This window comes from Falco punctatus (assembly GCF_963210335.1).
Source record: "Falco punctatus genome assembly, chromosome: 13".
NCBI lineage: Eukaryota > Metazoa > Chordata > Aves > Falconiformes > Falconidae > Falco > Falco punctatus.
Window position 1 is genome coordinate 10289359 of NC_137593.1, and position 25639 is coordinate 10314997.

Genomic DNA, 25639 nt, shown 5'->3' on the forward strand with positions numbered 1-25639 from the left:
AAAGGATGTCTATTGGTTAGATAAAATCTCAATAATTAATTAGCCTCCAACCACTAGCAAAGCTCTGATGATGCTAGCTGCTCTTTAGCTAATACTGTCTACCACTGGCTTACTTATAGCACCTTCCACAACTGGGGCTGCTTAGTCATATCAGTCATAAACACAGATTATGCCTATGTGGGTGGGTATCACAAAGCCTAGCTTCTTCCTTCCTCCCTGTCTCCATCCAGCATCCCAAAACAGGATGCAGAAGGGGCTCCACAGTCTGGAGAATTCTGGATCCACTATTTCACATCAGCTAGTGCAAAGCCACCTTGTGCTGCAATTCCACTGTCCCTGCTTCTACCTGAGACACACATGACAGAGGATCAAGGTGGCCTCTGCTCACAATAGCCAATAGGGCACCCTGAACTTTGTTTCATTCATGAAAGCCTGGAGTGTTGCTCTTTCGTGAAGACTTCCCATAACCACCCTGTCCCTGTAATAACTCAGCATCTGGAGCAGAAGCATCTAACCTCTCCTTCTCCAGCACAGTTGACAGAGTGAAGACAACAAGTACTTCATTTTGCCTTTGGTTTAATCCATTCTAGGACAAATAGCTAATCATATGGCTTTTCTTCCTGGAGTTAATAATTTTTCTGCTTACATATTTTGTCTATAAATTCTGGTCTGAAAATTCTCACTTTAAGAGCCTTACAAGAGGGGTATACCTCTGGATTGATTTGAAACATTTTTGTGATTGCATTTCATATTTTACTGGAATAATTTTATCCTATCCCCAAGGTGGGTTTACTGAAAGTTTTTCATCCTTAAATCTTTCCAGCTTAAACCTTAAACAAAGCAAATGTAACCAAGCCTAGAGAAAATATGGTGCAAGATTAACAGTATTGCCTCTATTTAAAATTTCTTGCATTGAGCTGCACAACTCTCAGAGGCTGGCTGTGTTACCCGGGGTCTCTTGGTTTGGTTGATCCTGCTAAAATTTTACTGTTTCATCCCATACCAGCTTACATTAAATTTGTCCAGCATTTGGGTCATTACAAAAATTTGCTGGCAGCTCCACTTAACAACCTGGAAATGTCCCATTACTTTTTATCTAAACTTGAGTAAATTTGGAGCATATGGTTCTTTTGCAAACCCAAATGATCACCTTTGAAATGAATTCTGCATTCAGAATGAGTTTAGTTTCCCCATGAGCAAAACCTTTACCTGCATTTACATGTCTCTTGAGAATTCAAAGACAATCAAGTAAGTTCGTACCCAGGAAGCTAAACACAGAAAACTAAGAATTTATGTATTGCAAAAGCACAAAGGCAAGACAAAAAATGGCCCTGATATGCCACAATAGCTGTGGTTACCTGCTTGCATTGGAGGAATCCATTGGTGCATGGTATACACTTTCAGTAATTCTTTGGTGCAATTGACTTGCTTCTGTTAAAGAAAAAGTAAAAAGAAATTGCTCCAAGCTGTATAAGTTGCTTCCTTGTTTTTCCATTAGTAAATATTACAAACTGTATCAGAAAGTCCCTAGATCAAGGCCTGAAACTGCACTGATAAGAATCTTGAGTTCCTTTGTCAGCAGTTCCTGCTGAAGTGACCGCAGCAGAACTCAGAGCAAAAAGGAGAAAGGATGAAGACAAGAACAGTAACAAAAGACCTGAGTAGTAAGCATTGTAAAGAATTATGTTATTATGGGTTGGATTAAATTGCTGAGGCCAATGTGTGTAATTGTTTCCCTCCACTTAAGGAGGTTGTAAGAACTCATTGTCTTTATGAAACAGACAATTAAAATAAAGGTGACCTCTAAAGTTAAAGCCCAGGCACAGGTTTCCACTTCGGACAAAGTCTGCTTAGGAATCTGAAGGATGTGGGTGGAGAGGTATTGCTGGCATCACTTTAAGGAGAGGGTGTCAATATTTTAGGTACTTATGAGGCTTCAGTCATTCACGGGTTTAGCACATCACAAATCACCTTAAAAGTGACATCTCTGTGAGAGAGGGAAATGTCAATCATGTTTTACAGGGAGATCACGAAGATAAAAAGATGGGATAACTGACTGACATTTAAAGCATAAGGTAGGTGACTAGATTTAAAATAGAAACCCTCAAACACCCAACAAAGCAAAACAAACAACAGGATGGAGAGCAACAGTTGCCATGTCCAGCCACATATGTGGAAGGAGATCTTTTGTGTCAGGTCTTGCAAGAAGGCACAGAGTGAAGACTGGGACCCCATCTGCTCACAGGCTATTGCAAAGGGGTGCGCTTCTAGGGCTGCAGTCTGAGAGGGAGAACAGAGGAAAATCACATTCCTCAGACTAACTGACTCAGACTAACAGAATATTTTTCCATGCCATTTCTGAAGTTGAGAAATTTTATTTGATGAAGGACAAGGGTTTAAATTGAACAAATGCTGCAACCATGCAATGGATCCTCACACAGAAAGTCTGTTCTTGCTGGTTTCCCTGGTGGTAGTGAATGGCACCGTAACTCATCCCAGCTCCACGTTGTCACACACAGCTACAGAAGGAAAGCAATGTTACCAGATCTCGCTCTGTGTGTCCTACCTCTACATGCTTCCAATTGTCCCGTCAGGACTTTGCGAATCTCTGAAATCCAGGTGTTTTTCAGCTCAACAGAAGATGCCTGAGAACAACAGAGGAAAAGGCAAAACAGATCTAATTAAAGCATGCTGCCAATCAGTTGGCTGCCCTGATCTACATTTGGTCTCGATTTTCCCAAGGAATAGAACACTGTGGCCAGCAAAGCAGAGCACATTCTTCAAGATGGAAAAGTTGCCATGAATCTAAGATCCTGTCCTTGCTTTTCTGTCCAGCGTTCCAAGTAATTTTCCACTACTTTGTTTCCTCTTTCACCCAAAATCATGACCATTTTCAGAATGGTAAGTTTGTAATTTGAGTGCCAACAAACAGTGAAAAATTCACGAAACTGAAAACTTTTTAAAACACAATTCAACTGAAAGGAAGAATAGTCCTTGGGGAAAAAAAAAAGATTGTTGTTACCTGAATTATATAGACCTCTTCTCTGCCATTATACCAGATCTCAAACTTCTTGTTATCCCCTTTTACATTTTCTGTAATGCCCACAGTGCTCATCTGTTTCAAAATAGAAAAGAAGCAGCTGGAATCTGAAAAACGTCAATAGTCCTTAAACAGTTTATCCTCTGAGAAGCATTTTTAAAAGGATGCATTCACTTCTGCACCTTAGGGAGTTATTAAAAGTAACATTCAGAACATGTTGCTTCTCAACATCTGATTTATCATTCATATTTTTTACTGTTATAGAAAAAAAATTAAGTCCTCAAAAGTAACACAAGTTAATATCTGATAATGAATTTATCCTCTTTGCTTTTCTTGCTTGAACTGTGCAACAGTTTTCAACCCTATCCTGGCTCTTGTCCATCTATACAAATTTTGAGTCTGAGGAAGATGGTATTTCAGCTTGCCATCACTGACCTATTGAGAGGGAGAGGAAGAGGGCTGGAACAGGGCATTGTGAGATTTAATGACTCATCTGCAAATCCAGACAATACAAAAAATTCAATACAGTTTCGGGAAAATTTTAAAAAGACGTGAGCAAGTAGCTAAGTGTGTAACTAGGCAAGACAAACAAGGAACTGAAGAACGTAATTCTAGGTTTGTTAAATGATAAGATTCTTAACCCAAATTTTGAAGTCCAGCTGCTACTATGCTTACCAGCTTCCCATCTTCTTCCTGGATTTGTTTATCTCCCTTGTTCTGATTTGCCTCAGCATTACATTTGAAGATTTAAACAGCTTTAATTATGTCATCATTTCTGCTGTCTCCACAGAAAGAAACTTCAAACCTTTATATGAATTGGTTCGCTCCCTGAACTAGGTTCTGTTACAATTCCTGTCTGGTTACCCTGCAATAAGTTTGCAGCATTTACACTTGGATGAATGTCTGGTCACACCAGTGGCACACCAGTGTGCTTAAAGGGAAAACTGAGCCTACTTGTAATTTCCATCTTAACAGAAAATGTCCTGACTCATATCTGGAAATGTCACTCTTGCAAATAAAAGGGCGCTTCTATTGCACTGTGATTCATTTGTAGCTATTACCGTCACAGAATATATCTGCTCAAATGATGTCAATAGTAAAGCTTGCAATAGTATGGAACTTAGAGGATGCTTACAGGCAGAACAACGAGAGATGCAGGTCCATTCAGTCTTGCTCCTCCTTATGGAACACTGGCCAAGAACCCACAAGGTGCCCATTTGTATCAAGTTGCAAAAACCAAGGTTCATGTCTGGAATTGCAGGACACATGGCTGGGTCTGTCTCCAGATTTTCATTTACTCAGGGGTGCAAGACAGCTCCAGATATGTGTACCTTCCTCAAGTCTCCACACAGAAGCATCCCCATGTTTTGAGAACACCAGATTTCTTTCTTTCCCCACTATTACCATATTTATTACCTTTAATGAATTTTTAAAGCTGTATGAAGCTGTCTTCTCATGGCCATCTGTGTTCTCCTCCCGTTTCTTGCAGAACAGTAGCATCTTTGTATAGAGGAAGAGGTGTCTCTGCATTGGTTTGAATCTAGCCAAATCCTTCACCTTGTTGTGCCCCTTCTTGTGGTCAGTCCAGACATTGAAGGAACCTTGCATCAACAGCTTGCCAAGCTCACTGACATCCCCCTAGCAAGCAAGGAAAAAAGAGAGCCTATATCGTATTCAGACTAGGGTAATCCCAGGCACATTTCTTTCCACTAGTGGTATTTAAGCTTCCAGGCACAGGTATGTGCCTAGGCATCCCTTGTGCTGGAGAGTGGACACATTATAGCTGGAATCCCATCTGCACATGTCTCCTTCCTAAACCTGTGTGGTTTTTTCATATAACCATTAACACACTGTTTTCCACGTTCATAAATCCCAGTTTGTCTCTCCATTCATAGTTAGTGTCTAAGGTCTGCTTTAGGACCTCTTTGCATCTGACACACAGGCTGTCTCCTCTGATGACCTCAGAGGAAGCATCTTCTATCAAGAACTAGATTTCAAGACTCCTGACTCCAAAGCAGTATGAAGGCCCAGTGCAGTCCAGATAGTCAGCCAAAGGCCTTGGCTCTGAAAGATCTAGCTTCAGTTTCTGCTCTGCTAGGAGCTTCCTCTATCCCTGGGCAAAACCTTGAAAGATGCTTAGGTGTCTGAAGACACAGATTGATGCCTAGAGGTATGTAGGTGTGTAATTCCCTCCCATCGCAAAATAGACTTTATAGAACCCTTGTCAATAGCTTCTCAGCTCAGCATCTGCAAACTGCAATGCTGCACAGCCTTGCGCAAAGAGGGAGTAAATGCACCAAGGAGCTGTACAAGCACCTGAGGGCAAGTGAAACTAAGCAGGAACTGGTCCTTTCTAAGTTAAAGCCCTTTTCTGAGGACCATGGATGGGTGAATACTTCACCTGGTATAAATATTTGGCTCAGATGCCACCAGAACAAATATTTATAGCACAGCTCAGTACTAAAGAGTATAGCAATGTATGGATAGAAGACATGGCAACGTCTATATGGTAATGGGCTTCAACAAATAATTATAAACATAATTATCCTAGCAGCAAATTTTTCTAGGAGTGCTTTGTATAATAAATTGAGAGAATACACTCAGTGCATTACTAAACAAACAAATGTTGAAAATCAGTACTTATGTTGATTATAAGATGAAGATGTTGGCTTCAAGTGGGAATGTCTGATTTCTTAAAATATGGATTGCAACCTGCTCTCCCTTCCACTCCACATCCTCTACCGTACATCCAACTGCAAAACCAGGGTTTGATTAGGTACTTTTCAGCTCCATATCACAGTATTATTAATTCTCCAAAGCATTCAAAAAATCTCAGTAATTGGTGTAACAATCTCTCATCTCTAATATTCAGAGTTGGGATTTTTTGTGTGCTTACAGGACTCTGTGTGTTTGTATTTATGTGTGCGTGTGGGTGTAAACTGCAAGCCTGTGAAAAGTGCATTGATGAGATGTAAAGCTGAATAAAAACCCAAACAAACATATTTCCTACAGAGTTCTGACAATGGTGAGAGGCTTCTGTCACTCCAGGCACTGTTTGATATGGCACTGAGATCCAAAAGCTCAGTTCAACTCTTGTGATAGGTCCGTCTCTTCAATCTCGGATATAGGATTGTGCTTATAACAAATGAAGTGTGAGGTTACCACTGCAAAGAGAAAGAGGATGGACAGGGATGGCACCCTGCAGCAATCCCAAAAAAGACTGAATATTAGCCCACAAGTGCTGGACTCTCTCTTCAGGGTAGGCAGCAAATAGAGAAGTTGACACTGTCTCTGGTAACTTGTGCTAGTGGACAGCAATATTTTGTCCTAAAGGAAGTTTAAAATGGAGGGTTTAATCGCTTTCTCAAATATAATTATTCCCTGTTATAACACTACACTCTATATCACGTTTACAGAGGACAAGAGATACATATGAATGGCTTAGGTGCTGCATAATTCACGGACAAATTACCCAGGCCAGATTGTATGCAAATGTCAGGACAATAGTAGGAAACATATCTAAAACTTCCTCTCTGCAAGATTTATTCTACTTTTTTGTGGCTTTGCCTAAAACAAACAAACAAACAAAAAAACCAACCCCAAACGAACCCGACTTACAAGTTAGGAATTTCTTACACAAGAATTCAGCTCCTCAAGTCTACATGTGCACAGGTCTGAGAAGCAGAATATCCTATGCAATTAGGAGCATTCATCAGCTGCCATAAAACCTGCTTTTCTGCTGGCGTAATTTCCTTCTCTGCAAGGTGCTCTAGGCAAGTATTTCTATCATACCTCTGTGGGAAAGACTCCACAAGATGGGGTATGGTTTCATGAGCTATGGGAGGTGTTTATTTGGCATCGCAGCTGAGCAGCTGGGACAGGTGGAACAGGGAGAACAGATTATTGGGTTCATCCTCTTTCACACTTTCACCCAATTTAATAATCACGTAACAAACCATCTCAGGAATGCTGTCGGCATCAGGCTACACAGCAGTCATGTTCCACTTTGTAGAAGAGGCAACAATCTAGTCCTTGGAGGCTATCTGGCATTTCATGGAAGGCTGACAAATTCAAAAGTGGAGGCTGAAAAGGAACATGAATGCTCTGCTTCCTGAGTACAAAACTACTCTGAGATTTGAAAGTAAGGAACAGGCGAAAGGATGACCTTTAAGTCACTTTAAGCTGTTGGCTTGTCTCTCTACATGTAAATATTATAAAATTTATATATTTAAATAAAATGTATAGCTGACATTATTTTCTACATCCAATTACACCAGTATAAAATTCATTTTAAGACCAGTGTTTTCTTTTGTGTTACTGGAATTAAGATTTATTCAGTGAAGATTCAAAAATATACAGCATGTCTGCTCCATCAGAAGAGATAATACTGAAGAATCATTTAAGAACTGCCAATGGCCGAAGCAGTCAGGTGCTGGATTTGACATTGTAGGTTGAAGAAATTACAAAGCTAATGAACTATTCCGGTTCAGCCAACAAATCTGAACATAGCAGGCTTCTCCTACCTTGAGAACACTTGGAAAAACTGAAAATTAGATGGAAATCATGTCAAAAAGATACTACTAATCTAAACTAAGCAGGAAAGCTTCATGCTATATTCTTAATCTAAACCCAACTCTTGGTGCAAACACATACAGCACAAGACCCCCTGGTCAATTCATAATGGGTGTAGCTCATAGCTGTGCAGAAGGCTGGGGTAAAGTACATGCTTTACTTAAGTTCATCAGGTTTGGGAGCGCTAAGTTGTGCTTAGGACCTGTGGTGTTTCTCTGACCCACAGGCACTGCAGCTAGTCCGTGTGTGTGCTAATGTAACAAGGCGGCCACTGCTTCGCATTCAACCCAGTACAGCTACTGCCGGATAGGAACTCACATTCCCATCTCAAATGTAACGTACAATCTACAGGAGGATCTCCAGCTGTGTACAGCGGTGGATCTATGACATACAGCCAAGCAAGCAGTTAAGTTCTTTTATAAAACAATGCTGACAGAGGGCATAGTTTCCTCAGCTACCAGGTGCAGATACACTTGCACAAGAGAACTACAGAAACTAAAACTCCTGAAGCAACTACATCCTGCAAGACACAAATAACTTCCCACCCAGACACAGTCAGTATAGACTCCAGCACTTTCTCTGAAAGTCACATTCTGCACAAAATACTGTTTTTCTAGTGTCCAGACTAAACCCTGTTATCCTGATCTAATAACTCTTCGAACCCACCTTCTCAGTGCTTTCTATTTTCTTGACCCTGCAGCTATTTCAAAATGGGCGACCACATCACCCTCAGGCCCCATTTCACCCGGAATGTTCCTCTTTTGTGTGTCAGTCACTTCCACTTCTCACTTAAGGGCTCATTTTATGTAGGCAACACTAGTCCTTGGAAGTCATATGACTGCAATGGAGCTTCAGCAGAGATATACATACATCTGTGGCCTTTGATTTGTACTGTGGTTGTTATTTCACATTTCAGATAATGAGTTTGGCAGTCATTGGGATGGATTCTATTACCAACTTCAAATGGGAGCCAAATTTTCCTTCCTAAGTGCATAGCAGTCATAACTTAAAAAATTTGCTGAAACTTTATGTCCGTCACACTCGCTACCTCTCACCTACCAATGAGGTTTGGGTGTGATTACTCAGAAGGACTGCCTTTGTCCCACTTCTTCCCCACATTCACACCCCCGCCTGCACATGACAGGTATTCTGACACGTATTTTTGGCCACCACAACATGCCACTGAGTGACATCCTTCAAGAATGTGGCATAGACTCCTGCAAAGTTTATCAGCCATGGGCACAGCATGATCGATGATGAGAGGAACACTGGATAGGTCAAAACTAGAGTAAGAGCAACAGCAAATCATACCTCATATCCTGTGATTGCTATCTGGTGCATGGAGTCATTTACTGATTTGATGATATCAAGCACTGTGGCCAGGGCTTCTTCCAATTCAGCAGTACCCTCTGAATTCTTGCTGCACTTCAGCATTTCCTGATTCAAAAAAGATATGAAAACTACTTGAAAACTTCTTATACCAACTAGAAGCCACCCTAAGAAAAACCTTCCTGAAATCTGTACTGCACCAACAAAGTAGCAGAATTATAGGGAAAAAAAATTAAAAAAGATCAAACCCAAACAGGACACTCACCAGAACTGTCATTGAGGACACACATTTTGACCTTTTGGACATTTTCAAGTTATATGGGTTCATTTAAGATGAGACAGGACCATTCTGACATATTTACAATGAACTTTTTGCATGTCGCAGAATGACATCCAGGTTTTTCTTATTCCACATCTGCTAGAAAAAAACCTCAATCTTAATGTAGTGATTTCAGGTGTTAGAGAATTCACCATCTCCCTCTGCAATTTGTTCCACAAGGTACTTACTACCACCATCAAAAATATAAATTAATTTCTAGTTTGAATTTGGCAGGTTTGGTGTTCCATTCATCAGGTCTTAGCAAGCTCCTGTCAGTTAAACAAACTGCATGGGAGGAAGTCACTTCCTGTTGTAGGTGCTTGCAGACACGGTCAAATCATCTCACAAATCTCCCTTCCTTAAATTAAATGAGACTTCTTTAATCTAGAAGACAGGTTTTTTCAGTTTTTGGGTTTTTTTGGGGGGCGGAATAGGCCAGATTACTATAAAACTTCCCCACCTTTTAGTCTCTACCTCTACTATCTATAGATCTACATTTGCAAATTTGAAAACCTTTTTTGAGAGAGAGTAATTTTGAAGAACAATGCTGACCTCTAGCAAAAATTCATCAAACATTATATTCTGCTTGAAATAAGGAAAGTTATTCCATTCTTCAACCCTTGCACAAGGAACGAGAGACAGTTCTGGACAAGTTAAGAAACATGTGCCCAGAGCAAAGAAACAAACAAAATCTTTTGAGGGCTCAATTTCTATAACCTCTTCACATAGAAAGACCCTATTTAGAGTTCCAAATATTCAGGGCCAACTACTTACATAGAATAGTACAGTTCCTTACTTCTTATTTCTAGATGTGTCCCTTGCTTGGAAAATTCTAGTCATAGCTCAGGACTTAATTCTTTTCTTGTAACCAACCATTATAACCTATGGAAACGCTGAAACACACTAAAATCTTCATTATAAATCAAGTTAACTGCCTTGCTTCTTGCTCTTCTGCCTACAGAGGAGCCCTGAACCTGATTCAGATGCACAAATTGCTTTCTCCCCACTGCATTGTAGAGAAAGCAGTTACTGCCAGCGAGTATCCACCTGAGATCAGAGTCAGACTCTGTAACTTTGCTAAAAGCATCTAGGGAAGCAAAGTTTAACAGATACAAACCCACAGATGGTAGGTACAGTCTTGAGAAGACGTGAATCTCAGAGTAGCTGGAAGATCCCAAGACTACACAACTGAATTTGAAACCAAAGCCAATCAGGATTCCTACCATTAAACAGAAAAAGTAAGACGACTGTAAGCAAAGGTAGTAAGATAACTGATCACATATAGCGAGTGACCTGTGATTTTGATGCTCAGAATCTGCAAACCTTAATCAGGTGAAAGAATAAATTTATTGGTTGCTAATGAGACAATAGTTCCAGTGACAGAACCCATAATCAAATAACTATTTTATTAATCATATTGACTTGTCCCTGTCCTATATATCTAACAGCGGAACGAAAGAAGCATTTGGGTGGATGCAGTTTTCACTTCAGAAATGCAAGCTGTGAAGGAACTAAGAAATAAATTCCCATAATAACAGAACCTCACCAAGAACTGTAAAGGAAGTGAGTTCAGTTTTGTTTCTTTATGCTGACTACAGCATCTACAGAAACTATGCTCCAGAAATATACCTAGGAATTAATCAAGTTTCTATTAACTTTAGTAATCTTTATTCTAGTGAGAATTGGACCCCTTCAGCAGGGGTGGCCATTGGCAAGCTTTTCATTCAGGCATATCTTTTTTAGCCACGTTTTGAGTTTGGAAATTATTTAATCCAAAAGCTGAGGCACTTGTGTTCCTGTAAAACAGGGCTGCAAACAGGTACTGCTTGCAAACCCCAAACACCAGCAGCCTCTCCTCAAGTGCTTGGATGACCAGCGTTTAGAAGGTAAAAGCAGGATGCGTTCCTATAGTACCTGTTGCTCATTTTCTAGGGTGAGAATGGTTCCCTGCTCTCTCTATAGCGATATATATAGTATTAGCTAAACTGATTGAAACCAGAGGGCTGCAATAACTGTGACTCAGAATTTAAATCTAGTCTGCCCACCACAGCTTGTAAGAGTCCTTGTTTGTCACCCATTTTTCACTGACTCCCATTTTCCTACACTTTTAAATGCCCTGCTGCCAGCAAAGAGTACACCATCTTCACAGATCTCATAATCCCTGACAAAGTAAACATCCCTGCCAATGCGCTGTTGCTAAATAGAAAACTGGTCCGACCAGCTTCAACCCCAATGGCTGCAACCTGTTTTGCCTGCAAATTTTACTCCTTGATCTAATCTTGGTTTTATTTACAGTCATATTTCAAATTAAAAGTAGAATCTGGTTTACTCCTGCTCTTCTGAAGACCTTGGCGTTTTCTCCCTTGTCACAGAATAGTTTCAAGAAATAGAGTGAAGTTTACTTCTGGATTACGTTGATGTAAATCTACTGGAATCAGTGAAGTTGCATCCTTGTTAATATCACCATTCAATATTTGGATTCTACAGTTTTGTTTGAAGTCAATAAACAGGTCACAGGAACACTGCACAAGTGAATGACCAGCCAGATCCCCACAGGGCTTAAACTGGCACAGTTTGACCAGTGTCATGGTAGCCATTAGAAAATAAAATTGCAGCCTAAAATCTTTATTGCAAATGACAGTACATGACACTACATTAAGTCCAGAGGCTTAAGAACAGCATGTAATTCACCTTCATGACCTTCCCATAAGGAAGGTCAATAAATACTATTTTTAAGAACTGAGAAGATGAAGCCAGAAATTTAAGCCACTATCTTCAAAAAATGTCATTGGTTTGAGAGCATGTATTTCCCATTGCCCAGTTCAGACCAGAATTTCAAGCGTGGACCACTCATAGTTCCAACCAAATCAACAGGGAAGTTCACATATTCATCCTGTGGAAAAGTTACAGACAATTTGCTCCTAGCTGGGTCTTTAAAATAGATGCACCAAAAGGGAGTGGCTCCTTCCAAAAGGTTTGAGTCACAACCATGGGAAAGCATCAGGTTCAGAGAGCTGGAAGTGTTTTGTTAAACAGGGATGGATGTTAGACACAGGATTTAAAGCGTCAATTCCAGTTTTCAAACTGTATGACCACATACTGATCCAACAGAGCCAAATTAAATTTCTGTTTAAAGATAAATAAATCAATACATAAGACAATAAAATACTATATAAAATATTTACTTTATACAGTATATAGCAGTGTATGTATAATAATAATATACTGTTATTGCTTAGTATACAAGTACTGCTAAGTAACAGCAGTACTTATTCTGAAATAGAAGTCCTCTCTGACTGTTTCCATTTTACATCTTAGCATTAGAAAGTATTTGTTGAAGTGAAAGAGGATTTATTTGAGGTAGTCCTTTAGAAACTAATTCTGATATACAATTTTGTAAGTAAAACAAGCTCTGCATTGCAATTCTCTGCACCGTCATAGAGAACTTACCTTTAACAGCAACTGGTACTTGGTGATTCTCTGGACTGGCTTTAAGAGATAAGCATCTAGTGAGAGCTTATGATCCAATTTACGCTGACACTCCTGTTGGAGACAGCAGGGAAGAAAAATACAATTGTTTCTTGAAACAGAGGCACAACAAGAAGATCATTATCATTTGGTAGTTTGTGAATTAATAGGGAGATAAAATTGTTCCATCTGCATAGGAGTTTCCAGGTTACTTATGCCACAGTGAAAACATATCTAAACAAGAGCTAATGTTTAGGTTCAACTTCGTGTTGAAATCTGTCATGCCCTGCTTATAAGATTGCAATCATCCGGGGTTTGTAAAGAAGCCAGCATTTCTTTGGTTTGGATATAGCCTGAAGAGTTAGGCTCCAGTCCAGGAAATCTACTTACTTACTTACTCTACCCACCCAGTATCCTGTAGAGAGCACCTTGACACATATCGAGCACCTGTCATCAATATAAGAAGCGTGCAGAAAAGTCTGAATAACGCTCTAAGTTTTCTGAAGAAAGAGATACAGAAGGAAAATAAGCTTTGATTGTCTTGAACTGTTAGTCTGCAATGAGATTGTACCTGAAAAAAGATGCTGTCTCCACACTGTCTCCAGAGAGCTTCGGACCTTGGCTTGTTCTGACAATACTTTTCATATATTTGGAGGTCCTCTTTCTGCAAGGAAAGGAGAGTTTAAGTAAGGTAAGAAAAAAGAATCCACAGAGCTTCTGCCTTGAGTTAACATTTTCTTACCTTCCATGCTAACATGCGGGGATAACTGTATGTAAAAATATACTGGAGCTACCAAACTCATTTTTTATCCTGCAAAGTTAAATACACCTGAAAGTGCAGTTTTTGGGGGTTTTGTCCTCACTTTTTGCACAAAGCTAGGAGACTGCAGACTGTAAGACACATAAGCTAATGGCAAAACTGTTAGCTTCCAGAGAGGTGATAGATGACTCGAAAACAAAAGACATTAGTAATGTAAATTTTGTTGACAATTGGCACAGATTGGTAATTGCTAATAATGCTCACCACTTAGCTAAGGTTTACATGTTCGAGCCACTTTGAAAACAGCACTAGCTCTCAATAGTACAAGAATAAGTTAAAAAGTAGCAAGTTTGTCTTGTTGATGTCCCAGGCTAGGCAGGGGGAAGTACTTAAATTCTGTCTGTCCTATCCAAATTAGAAGTAGGTGGATTCACTTGACCTCTATTTACCTTTGACTACATTCCAGGTGTTCTTACTGAAGTCCATGGCGAAAATGTCACTGACTTCAGTGAAAGCAAAGGCAATCTTTATAAAAGCCCAGAGGTGTACTTCGAGTTCCCTTGGCTATAGGGGCGGGCGCAGACAGACAAGTGTTCCTCTGGCTCAGCCGCTGTGTGCCCACCCAGCACAGCAGCCTTGCCACCACGGAGCAGTGCCGTACAGAGTCCTGAGCAGGGCTGGCTGTGGCTGACGGGCTGAGAGCTTCCCATCTTTGTCTGCACCTATTCTAATGGATGTGACCTCAGTGAATCAAAGATTCAGAGCCAAAAATGCATCTCGGCAATTCCTGGCTCTTGCCTCTGTGCTTTCAACCCACTAGACAGTGCCTACACGCTCTTGGTGCGGGGAAAGCATTTTCTTTTGTACAGTTACTAGAAGAAATCAGTATTGCTGCTGTCTTCCTCTATAGACCTAGATGGGTGTCACCCTGATGACCCCGATTTGAAAGCAGAGCTATGCCTTGAAAAGGCCATACTGCGTTAAGGATTATGCAATGCAAAAAGTTCTGTTGCAACTCAATACAGTATTAATGGTGCTGTTCCATAGCAAGTGCAGCTTTCTCCACACAGATAGAATTGTTTGTACGTGTTGCCTTGGAGGGAAGTTAGCAGGGGGTAAAACCCACAAAGCTAAAAGTAATAACAAAGTGGAATCAAGCATTGCAATTTGTTCCTGGCCCACAGAAACCTAATTGGACTGGGCAAGAACAGAGACAGCAACAGTCAAAAGCACTATCAGGAGTAAGAGAAAATTACCAATTTAAATTTAAAGAAAAGGTACAATAACCACCAATACCAGTAATTTGTCATAGTGGAACCACCCTATGCCAATGCAATCTACTGCTGCCTAAATCAGTGGTATCTGCTCAGGCAGATACTTAAATCTTTAAATACAACTTTAAGATTTGTAATAGTGTAAGGAATAGGAAATTCCTGATGAAATTACTAGAATCAGACTCTAAAATGCCAATAAATAATTAATTGCCTAATTACTCCAACCCCAATCTTAAATGTTCCACATATCTCTATTTTCATATGCAGAGGTTCTGACTTATTGCTGGTACTTTTACACCACGCTCATCTCTCCTGTAATGCTTTTCCTTTCCATGGTGGTTTGCATCCTGAGATCTCTGTAAGTTTTCACACACATATGCAGAGTTCCAATTATCTTTTTAACTGCCGATTTATGAATAAATTTTGCTTAATTAGAATTTAGCCCTTTGAATCCAACTCACAGGTTTCTGGCCAGCTCCTACAGTCCTGTCACAGATAGCTTCCTTTTCTAAATACTTCTTTCTCCCTGAATGACCAAACACCCCAGCTGCTGGCTCCTATTAATTACTCTCTTTTTCCAAGGTTAGCAATATGAATAAGTAAACAGTGGTAATCCACAGTGAGTCACACCTCACCTGGTACCTGTTGGTAAGCAGTCTGACACACCTTTCCTTTCTTCCTGAGCGTTCTTGCCTGGCTTTGGTAAGCTTTCCTTCTTCCCAGCCCCATGTTTAGCAGATTAGCCCAGAGTGCCTCTCTTTCTGCTGATAAAGCACGAGAAGACCCATCCTGCAAGGTATTCAGTAACATCCCTCCCCTCTTTGAGCACCTGTGCAGTCTTCACCACACAGAGCTTCAAGCAAGATCAAGCGTCTTGGTGATGGTATAACAGCTGCCATGTGGGCAAAGTTGAGCTGGCTTACTTGTGATTTAGTTCATATGAAAATCATACCCTAAGAACATCAGGTGAAGTGGGAGGGAGGACAAGAGGGGCTTTCTGCCTCATCTTTCACCTGATTCTGCTACCATGTTCCAGGAGAGAAGTTAGAGAGGAGAAAGGCTGGGACTCCACAGACTGTTTCTGCCATCACTTGAGAAAAAGGGTTCACATCCATGGGGACAGCTGACCAGGTGGCACTGGTGGAGGTGGGAGAGTGTGTGGGGATGTGGCAGACTAACGACTGGCAGGGGATGGAGGGGTTCAGGCACCGGGATGTCCTGTTGCAGCTCTCAGGACTCTTTCAAGCAGCTCTGGAATCAGAGCGGAAGAGTCCCAGCGTGATCAGACAGAGTAATATTCTTCAGGTATGAATCTAAAAATCAGTCTGTCTCTGATCACAGGCCCACCATGCTGCTGTGACAGGATGGTTACACCCACACAAAGAAGGAGAAATGAGAAGTGAATCTGCAACAATGTGAATTTCCTCCCAGAACTCGGTACTACCTTGAGCAGCAGCTGTTTCAGTTCCTCCTATGCCAAAGCAAGCACAGCCATAACTCACGGCACAAGCCAGAAGCCTCCGCTCAGCAGGAAGACATAAAAAACCTGCCAGATCATGGGGAACACAAACACACAAGCAGACTTCTGTTTGTGCCTCCTAAAGGCACTCCAACAGAAACAACACATTTCTGGACTACATGTGGCTTCTTCTAAAAACAGAACATAAGGGCAAGTTCTTGAATCAAAGGTGCTACTGTGTGAGCAGAGACATCGCAAGAGAGAGGCTTGTGCTTTCTTAGCGCGAAATTTGAAATGGGGAGAAAGCAAATGCGTGATTTAACCTCTTATTCAATAGATTTAGTGTTGTTTGACTAGGCCATAGAAACTGATAAGCAAAGGTGACAGAGGGACTGATTTTCTTTCACTTCACACCTGAACCATAGCTTTAGTGCTGCTAATTTCATATCGGTAGAACAGCGAGGAGAACTGGGCTCAACAGCTGTTTTTACAGACAGACATAAGCTACAACATCTAAACACAGAATTTGAACTTTTGAACTTTCTACAGCATTATAGGATCAACTCTGTATCATGAATTTCTTTTTAGCTCCAATTCCAGGGATATTTGGAAGATACAGTGTATTTTATGCTCCTTGGATTTCAATAGTCTGAATTCTTCAAAGACTGTTTATCCTATTTCACCACAATATTTTCCTGCTCAGCATCTGAACCTTAGGATAACAACATATTCCTTACTAATGTCACTTATTCAAGCTCTAAATGCTTCACTGTTAAAATAATTCAGTGGTCTTACAATCACGTTTATACTTCTATGATGCTCTTCAGTCTGACCTGTTTGTAAACTGGGGGCATACTCTTTGGAAGTACCACACGTTCATGATTCCCACTGAAATCCTAGAGATGTGGCAGTGATCAACACCTCTGGCAACTGGGGTATGCATGTTTCACCCAGATCTGTCTGTATTTCATACAGTACCTTGTTAAAAAAAAAATATTTCACATGTACCCTGGAAAAGCAGCAAATGCTAGATGTAGTATACAGTAGAAGCAGGAGGTAGCTTAGAGTACAGTGAAGAGGACAGATTTTCCTGTTTCTCATGCCACTTCCATGCAAAACAGAGTCTTATTCAAGCAGTTTTGTCAGACTATGAAAATAGCAGCAACCCACTGAAACAGCTTTTTTCATATTAGTAGGGTCTCTGAATGAGTTTCATATAAACAAGCACCTTTTGTTATGTTACAGGAAACCGAACTAACAGTCGTGCTACCTGGAGCGGTGGGAAGGACACAACGGAAGCTCTCGGAGGGAGCTGCAGCAGTTAGGCACTGAAAGTCACAGGAAGAGAAGACACAGAGACATGCATCTGACCGAAGCCTGTTGGCTTCAGGCTTTCTCAGAAACTGAGCTCACTCTACTCTTAAACAGCTAACCCTCCCCACTTCATAAGAGAGGGGAGAATCCTACTTGGTTGTTGAATTATGTGAACGAGTAAAGGAATCAGCCTCACAGAGTCTTAGGGAGCTGGTGGGGGTTCACCACACAAGCAAGGTGGTAGACTCTGCTGGACCAGTTCCAGGCGTCCTAAGTCCAAGTGTCCTGAACGGCGCAGAGGAAAGACAGGTAAGACAAGGCAGGAACAGGATGTACTGTCTACGCTCAGAGCAATCTGCTGTGATACCATTCTCGGCTTATTTACAGTAGGGTGGTGTCTGGTCTACACCAGATTGCTGATATAGATTTGTCTGATATGAAAAGCACGTTAAACATTCGGATCACTGATTCTTCTTTTTGTTTTTAACCAGGGCTTGAAATACATTGGTAAAACACCAGTAACAGATCTCTTCCTGTCAGTAAAACAGGTAAAGGTTCAGATTTCAGAATACACACTTGTTAACTGTGGCTCAAATTGGGAATATCTGCTTATGTGAGTTTCCCCTCATTCACAAAAGCAGAGTGAAAGGATAGGAGTAAATCTGTAAGTACTGTAGGATAAACCCACAGATATTCATACAAACCTGCAAGAGGATTTACTTACTCTTTTCAAAAAGCATCGGGCAAGAAGCTCAGGGTTTTCAATGCAATTTTCTATTTCCTTAAGGAAAATCCTAAGAGGGAGAAAGGAAAGCAAACAGTAATATAACATCCCACTTGCACTGTGTGCCAGCTTCTGCGTGCATCCAGCTAAAAGACTACATTTTTGTAGTAAAAGGATTCAGTGGGGAAAGTAACAATTCTGACACAAATAAATATATATCTTTTAGAAAAATGGAATGTGGTTTACAGCTGATTGCCTGAGTCACCAATATTATCAAGTTTTCATCTGCTCACGAGCATCTGATACATCTGGCTCCTTTGGATGTTAAGATTTGTTTCCAATATGTAGCCCAAACACCTGCTTCCCATTTGGTTATGAGGATTTTTCAGAACTGCTAGAAAAGACAGAAAAGCTCTGTCAGATGCAGTTGCTTAATCAGCAAGCAGTACAAATATGGGATATAGTCCAAAGGCTTCTGCAGTGGCAGTCAATTCACTAAGCCTTTAGGGAAAGAAAGACCAGGCTTTTAAAGTGAGGGGAATGTCATTCTCCAAATGGAAGACATGTTCTTTCAAAATAATATGTATACAGGAAAATAATTTTTTCTACTATGTATCAATTAATCTGGCATAATATTTAAACTTTCAAGAGAGGGATTTTTTGATTTATTTTGTTCAACTGTTTGTTACAACTTACAGACAATTATTATCCAAAAGAATTCCTAAATTCTCACTTTGGTTACAGCCAGTTTTACTTAATCAAGGCTAGGAAAAGCAGGAAATTTACAGTAGCAGCCCTAAGCTTTTGTTTTGAAAAAGGATCGAAAAGAGGTTAATCTTGTTCATAACTGGTGTGCTGCAGTTAAGCACTAGATCCCCTTGTCCACAGCATGAACAAGGCTTCTGGAAAGGTTTATGATCATGTGAAGAATAAAATCCCTTAAGAAATGTGCTATCAAATCTATCATGTCTTCTGATGTGATAACAAAAATATAGGACAAATAAACTGAACACTAAGAAAACATCCTCACAGAGTTTTACCAGAGAATGAACATCAGGATTTTGTCCTGTGACATCTACCAGTGTACCAAGAGAGGTAGTAAAATGCCACGAGGGACATTCAGAATGGATAATGCCAGGGGAAGTCACTAGTAAATGCACAAAAGGGTATAAACTTTCACAAAAAAAAGATGAAATAGATGATCTCGGAAGTGTTCTCCACACATGGGTTTTATAGGACACACACAGAGGCAAAATGAGGATGACTTTTCCTGCCTGCATATGTGTGAATATGACAAAGCACCCCACACAAAGGGAGTAGAAATGACAGCAGCACTTGAGGGCACAGGACAACCACCAGTTCCCACATGCCTGTTGTGGAATTCGTAGATTTCTGGGAGGTTCCCAAAAAGAATTTCCTTCTTATTCTGAAGTGCAGATGGAATCAGATGTACTAAATTGGGATTGTCCATTTCTGAAGCATACCCCTGCAGAAAAAAGTGGAAAATAAAACCAACCTGTTTTTACCAGGGAATTAGTACTGTGTCCGAGATACTGAAAAGCCCCAAAGCCCATGTGCTTTTTGTTCTCAACAGAGTATACAAAGGCTTCTCCTACGCCTGCTTCTTTGTTGCTCCCATTACTTTCTGATGCTTCTGATTTTCCCCAGAGCTTTTACCCCTGATAGTTGTGCAAACATATTTTTAACCACAAATGGACAGATTACTGGGTCAAAGAAAAAGATGAAATTATATCCCTAGGATTCAAAAGCCATTTTGGTCACATAGGGATGGAAACTGCTAAGGTTGATAGACACATATCTTTCTGCTATGCAGCTTCATTGCAAAGGGGTTAGTTTGGGTTTATTTGTTGAACAGTAGTATTTGGCTTGATTATTTAGTTGTTTCTTGTAGAAACTGGATTATGTTTATTCAATAAAAACTTCAAGAGAACATTCTGAGCACAGATTTTATACTCAAGTCATGTATCAATTACCAGAGCCATAAGCTCCCACAGATCAAATCCAATAAAGAAGCAACCACGTGGCTGTGAAAAGAAAATACTCAGTCCTTCAAGTCCCACCCAAATACAAGAATGATTGAGCCCTACTCAGCCTCCGCCCTCCCACAGACTCCACACACACTGAGTATCCTGGCATCCTATGAGTTTCCAAAGGTCAAGAGTTAGATTTGCAGGGCGAGCTGTTCTTTTCTGTGTTTGGACACTGCATGGGACAATAAACAAGAGGCGGAAGGGGGCCTTCCTTTTTCTTAATGATTTTCCAAACCTACATTCCCAAAAAATTTAGTGTCTGGCCCCACAGAAATCAAGGGTGATGTTTCTGAGGCCTGTTGGTGAAATTTTGAAAAGGCACCTTATTGACTCGTGCTCTGTCCGTAACTTTGAGAACCATGCAACTTTTATGATGCTGTGGGGTGGGGTCAGGAAAGGTGACTCTTTCCTTAAGCCCTGAGGAAAGACGTTCAAAACAACGTTCTCATTTCCCATCTCCAAGGCTGAGCTATCTTGCCACCAGAGACATAAGGTGGGGGGTGAGAGTTCAGCCCATGAAGGATGTGCATCTGCAATGATAACTTAGAGGTTAAACACCAGAAGTCATTTCAGAAGATTTTCTTACCTCTATTATACTTTGAAGCTCTTCTACATAAACCCGTTCTGTTTCTATCAGCTCATTGATTATGTGGCTAAAAGACAAGAAAGGTGGAGAGTTACAATGTTTACTAACAGTTCAATGAAGCACACACGAAAGAAAAATGGTATTCCTTGCATATTCCTGTTTACGCCTCTGACTACACACACAAACCCCAAACCTCTGAAGGTCATTTCTCCATACTTCAATATTGTGCTTTGTTGATAAGCTTGAAAGTCCTAAACATGCCTTGGACTATTATTTTTTCAGCCCATTTTGAACTTCATCTTGGTCGCTTCTGCCATTCTTATACATACAAATCTGAATAAAAAGATTTAAAATGCCCCAGGTGGTTTTCTCTTCTAATAATAACTAACAATACTCAGTAAAAAGGGATTACATTTCCCAAGGCTGTGTTACATTTCTGTTTCGCTTTCTTCTATAAAATAAACAAAATTGGTGGAGCCTCTCTTTACTATGTTGCAAAAACAGGAAACAGAATGATGTCAGAGGTCTGAAAACATGAAAGTAATTTAGAATAAAATACTTATACTATGTTTTGGACATTTCATTTCTAATATTAGTTTAATGCTCCTAGGTAACTTGAAGACATATATTGAAGATAATTGATTTATTTCACAGAAACATGAATGTAACCAATTCACTTTTGGACAAATAAATAATTAGACTTTAAAATAAAATTGCATGAAATACCTCAACTTTTTTATGTGTTAATTGTCTCATATTCTCAAGAGAACATTGTCTTTAATATTCTTATGAACAAAACTTTCAGGGTAGCTCTTCTAGAAGTTTGAGCATTTTCTTCAAGTAGAAAGGGACTAACGCCTAGTATCCCTTTCCTGCTCCATGCTCCACAGGAGTCTGTAACCACACAGCTACATCAAGCCAAAACACATCACCAGAGGGATGCTAGGGAGCAATGTCTAGAGGAATGGGCTATGGTCAGCCATCAGCAGCACACAACATGAGCCTAGTAAAGTTTAGGCAACTACTGGTGTCAATACCAGCATATGCATTTGTCCAGTATCTCCCTGTACATACATTAGGGTAAGGATGGAATTAGTAATGGCCAGAAAGAAGAAAAGTATCTTGTGCTTGGAGACCCCTCTACCTCATGGGGTACCTGCCACTTTATACATACAATCAATACTATCAATCCCAGGTTTTCTGCTGGAAATGTACTAGTTTAGCACGCTACTGCCAAAGTCACCATGGTGTGCCTAGAGGGTAGCCTCCAGAGTACATGCTACAGAAACCGTGTTTTTTGGCAAGAACACAGATCTCTGTTATTACGGTAAAAAGCTCTCCAAGAGGTTGGTGGAGATAGAAATCTGCTCCTCTGCTGCCAGAAGCTTGAAGCATTTCAAGGCTGCTTTCTAGAGGAAAATACAAAGACTGCAAGGTCACTTCTATCGCACCTGCTCAGAAGTTTGCCATATTTATGTCTGGTTACCTGTTTTTTATATATCACATAAATCATGTCATCAGCCAGACCCCATTAGCCCTTTATGTCATGAACCACATTTATACTGTTGCATCCACTGTAAGGGGATTTTGTCATTCTCTTCATTTTTTAAGATGTCCTTTCTGAGATTAATAAATCAATCCTGCTTCTGATAAAGCCTTCTTTAAATGGTTTGGACAGGCATTTGAAAGTAAAATACATCTCGGGCAGCTTGAAATGCAAAAGCACTGACTAAAACCTTACTAGGTTACTAAAATAATTCATTGATTTGCTTCAGATTTACCCAGTCTTTTTCAAGGCAATATGGTTTTGCAGGCTAGGTGGGGACCAGTTACACTGGTCTCACAGGCTATTACTGCTTTATGGACCACTGCTTGAGAAACATTATAAAAACTGAAAAAACTAGACTTTACCTTCAACTGACACATAACATTTCAAATTTTGTTGTAAAATAACTAGGATTTCATAGGTACCTTGCCACAATGCCTTAAGTAAAAACAAAATTGCAGAGTGTTTACCACAAGGTAGGGAACTGGGTCAGGGCTGCACCCTGCACACTCTGGGAGCCCTGACTCCAATTAGTTAACCTCCACACTGATCTCAAATTGAGATATCTATGCACAGGAAAGCCACACCTAGCAACAGGGAAAAAAATGTTATCACCCTTCATGACCCAGCAATACTATTGAACAAACACAAGTGCAAAGTGATTCTGTAGTACTTTGCATGACCTGATAAAGCCACATGATGTTGGACTCTAACCCATGGAAGAACTCTGCCCACATTTCCCAGAATTTACACACCTTTGAGCTGGAAAATGTGTTTGGGATATGCTGAAAGTACTAGATTACTCCTCATGATATAGCTATATATACTACTTTAATGCACCTTCACGGGAATTGCACAATGGCCTAAGGGGCCATTTGTCCCCAAAATTATTTTACAAATATTAGCACTTGTTTTTACAGTTGACTGAAATAGATAAAACTTTCATGGTTAAATACACTTTTCCTTTTAACAGCTGTTGAAGTTACTGCACAGACCAGATGTAAAGGGAGACAAGCAGATTGCTGCTGTTTTAGTATCACTACCACTTGCAGTGCTAAAGAAATCATGAGGACAATTAACAACTTGTTTCTGGAGTAAAAAACTTAGGTTGGCTATCAAAGTGAACTATCATACCTCATCAGGCTCAGGCCACTAATGGTTATCAAGCTACAACACAAGCTCTAGTGGCAGAAACTTGCTGAATCAGACAGATGTTTGGTGGTCACTATCTACTTCAAACTAAGGAGCTGAAATTACGTATGTCTGGTTACCAGCTTCCACAGAGAAAATTGGAGATTCGGTTGTCCAGGTAGGCAGCTAATAGTAGATACAATAAAACAGACACAGGCAAGTATAATTTCCTATGCAAACCTTGTATTTGCATTGGGATGATGGTGTGGCCATAGAAACTGTGCATATGTCCTACTTGTGCACACAGCTATGGTCTTTGCACTGGTACACAGAAATATTTCAACTTTGAGCACTCTTCAGAGCCAAAGGATGGTTATATTCTAGGTTCCCATGATAGACCCAAGAACTACTGCTCTGCACTTATTTAATGAATTGGAGAACAGGTTTGATACTGTTTGAAAGAGCTGTTCCATCAGTTAGAAGTTTTGAAATACAATTTTTAACTTCAACTCTAACCCATAATTATTTTAAGGAAACCTCAAATTATGTTTATTATTTCTGTTCTCCAGATACAGAAGACTTAAAATTTAATGTTGTGGCAATTGGAACCTCACAAGGTTTATTTAATGCTCATGGTTCATATTTCCAAAGAGATTCTGCATTGTTTAAAAAAACAATTTAACAGAGCAGATATGACAAAGTCATCAGAGAAACTTTATGCTTTTCAGTTTTAAATTAATCTTTAAATTAGCCTTACTGTTGAAAGATGTTTATTTACCTGCAAACAAGATATAGATCTTCCAGTTGTTATTTAGTCTGTTACCTAACAGATTACATCAGGACCGACTTCGAAGCAAACCCAATACTTAGTTGACAATTATACCTGAAAAGTAAATAATTTGTCCATAGGTTTCCTAGTAACTGTCATAAACAAACAACAGTTGGTGCCTGTCAAAAGCACAACTCACAGTAATTCAGTAAGTAGAACAGAGGCCTTTAAGGTATTTTACTATCCAGCTTTCTACTAAAGATGAAGCAAAAATTATTTATTTTAATCTTTTCTGAATCCTAGTTTAACATAGAGCACCAGCTCTTGAATCCCCATTGTAAGAAATCTGTTAATTGATTTACTGATTCTGGTTTTGTTTGGAAACATTGCCTATTCAGGGCATTAAAAAAAAATCACGTAGAGGAATGTTTTATTAGAGGAAGTTTGGTAGAACTCCTAAGATACTGCCACTGTACTTATGGGATTGTCATAAAATCTAACACGATTCTCTAAGACTATTTGATTTTATTATTTAACTTAATTGTATATGCAGATTTATATTAAAAGTAAATGCTTTGGCTTTATAAATGTTATGAAGAATTTCTCTAACTAACACTTTCACTTCTTTTAAGGGTGATATTAGCCATTTTATCATCTCAGTTTCAATGACAATAAACTGAGACATAATAATGATAATATTCCTTCAGCTCTTGGTTAGAGTTCAAGAGCTTCATATCTCTAAACCGTGAGTCTGTACATAAAGGGTAATCATTTTCCAATACCTACCCTCAGTGAGATAGCAGGATTTGCTGCCCAAGTAAGACTTTCACTACTCAGTTTTTCTGGTGGGTTTCTTGTTTTTTGTTGGTTTGTTTTTAACTGTAGTCTTTTCCCAACCACAAATTTTGTCCACATGAAAAAAGAGAAATATGACCCAACATCCAGCATTCTGTCGGACTCAGCACACATGCTTTAGAGGTATTTCTATACCTGCCTCTCAGTTCCCATGACCAAGTACATCTCTGAGATTTCCTACTTGTAACATAGGAGCTTTATGCTGAAGATTCCCACTGTCCCCAAGCAGAATACCTCTCTCTCATGCTTCTGCAAAAAGCTGGTGGGTGCAAATTCTATTTCCAAGGCTGCCTGGTTGAAATGATGATATGAACATGATATAATGCATCCATCTCTCTATCTGTGCCCTTCCTACAGTTTCCAGATGTTATTTCACACGATTACAACACTATTCTTCTGAAAGTGTTATTCTGTATTTCTTTCTTTAACAGGGCTGGTGCTA

The 25639-nt window shown here is 39.9% G+C and overlaps 1 protein-coding gene across 8 annotated transcripts in view; it reads right to left on the minus strand.

The window, feature by feature from the left end:
* Positions 1-25639, minus strand: part of MCF2L2 (MCF.2 cell line derived transforming sequence-like 2) — a 190519-nt gene that overhangs the window by 25393 nt on the left and 139487 nt on the right. For all 8 annotated transcript variants that reach the window (XR_013931650.1, XR_013931651.1, XM_080409108.1 and 5 more), the window contains exons 16-25: positions 20897-20963; positions 19630-19745; positions 18260-18329; positions 13300-13392; positions 12711-12803; positions 8924-9049; positions 4457-4678; positions 3023-3115; positions 2567-2645; positions 1359-1431 (exon numbers count right to left, since the gene is read on the minus strand). Coding sequence is in view for 6 of the 8 variants with exons in the window: in XM_080409108.1 (XP_080265234.1) it covers positions 1359-1431; positions 2567-2645; positions 3023-3115; positions 4457-4678; positions 8924-9049; positions 12711-12803; positions 13300-13392; positions 18260-18329; positions 19630-19745; positions 20897-20963 (1032 nt within the window). In the remaining 2 variants the exon portion in view is untranslated. The remainder of the gene's footprint in view (positions 1-1358; positions 1432-2566; positions 2646-3022; positions 3116-4456; positions 4679-8923; positions 9050-12710; positions 12804-13299; positions 13393-18259; positions 18330-19629; positions 19746-20896; positions 20964-25639) is intronic.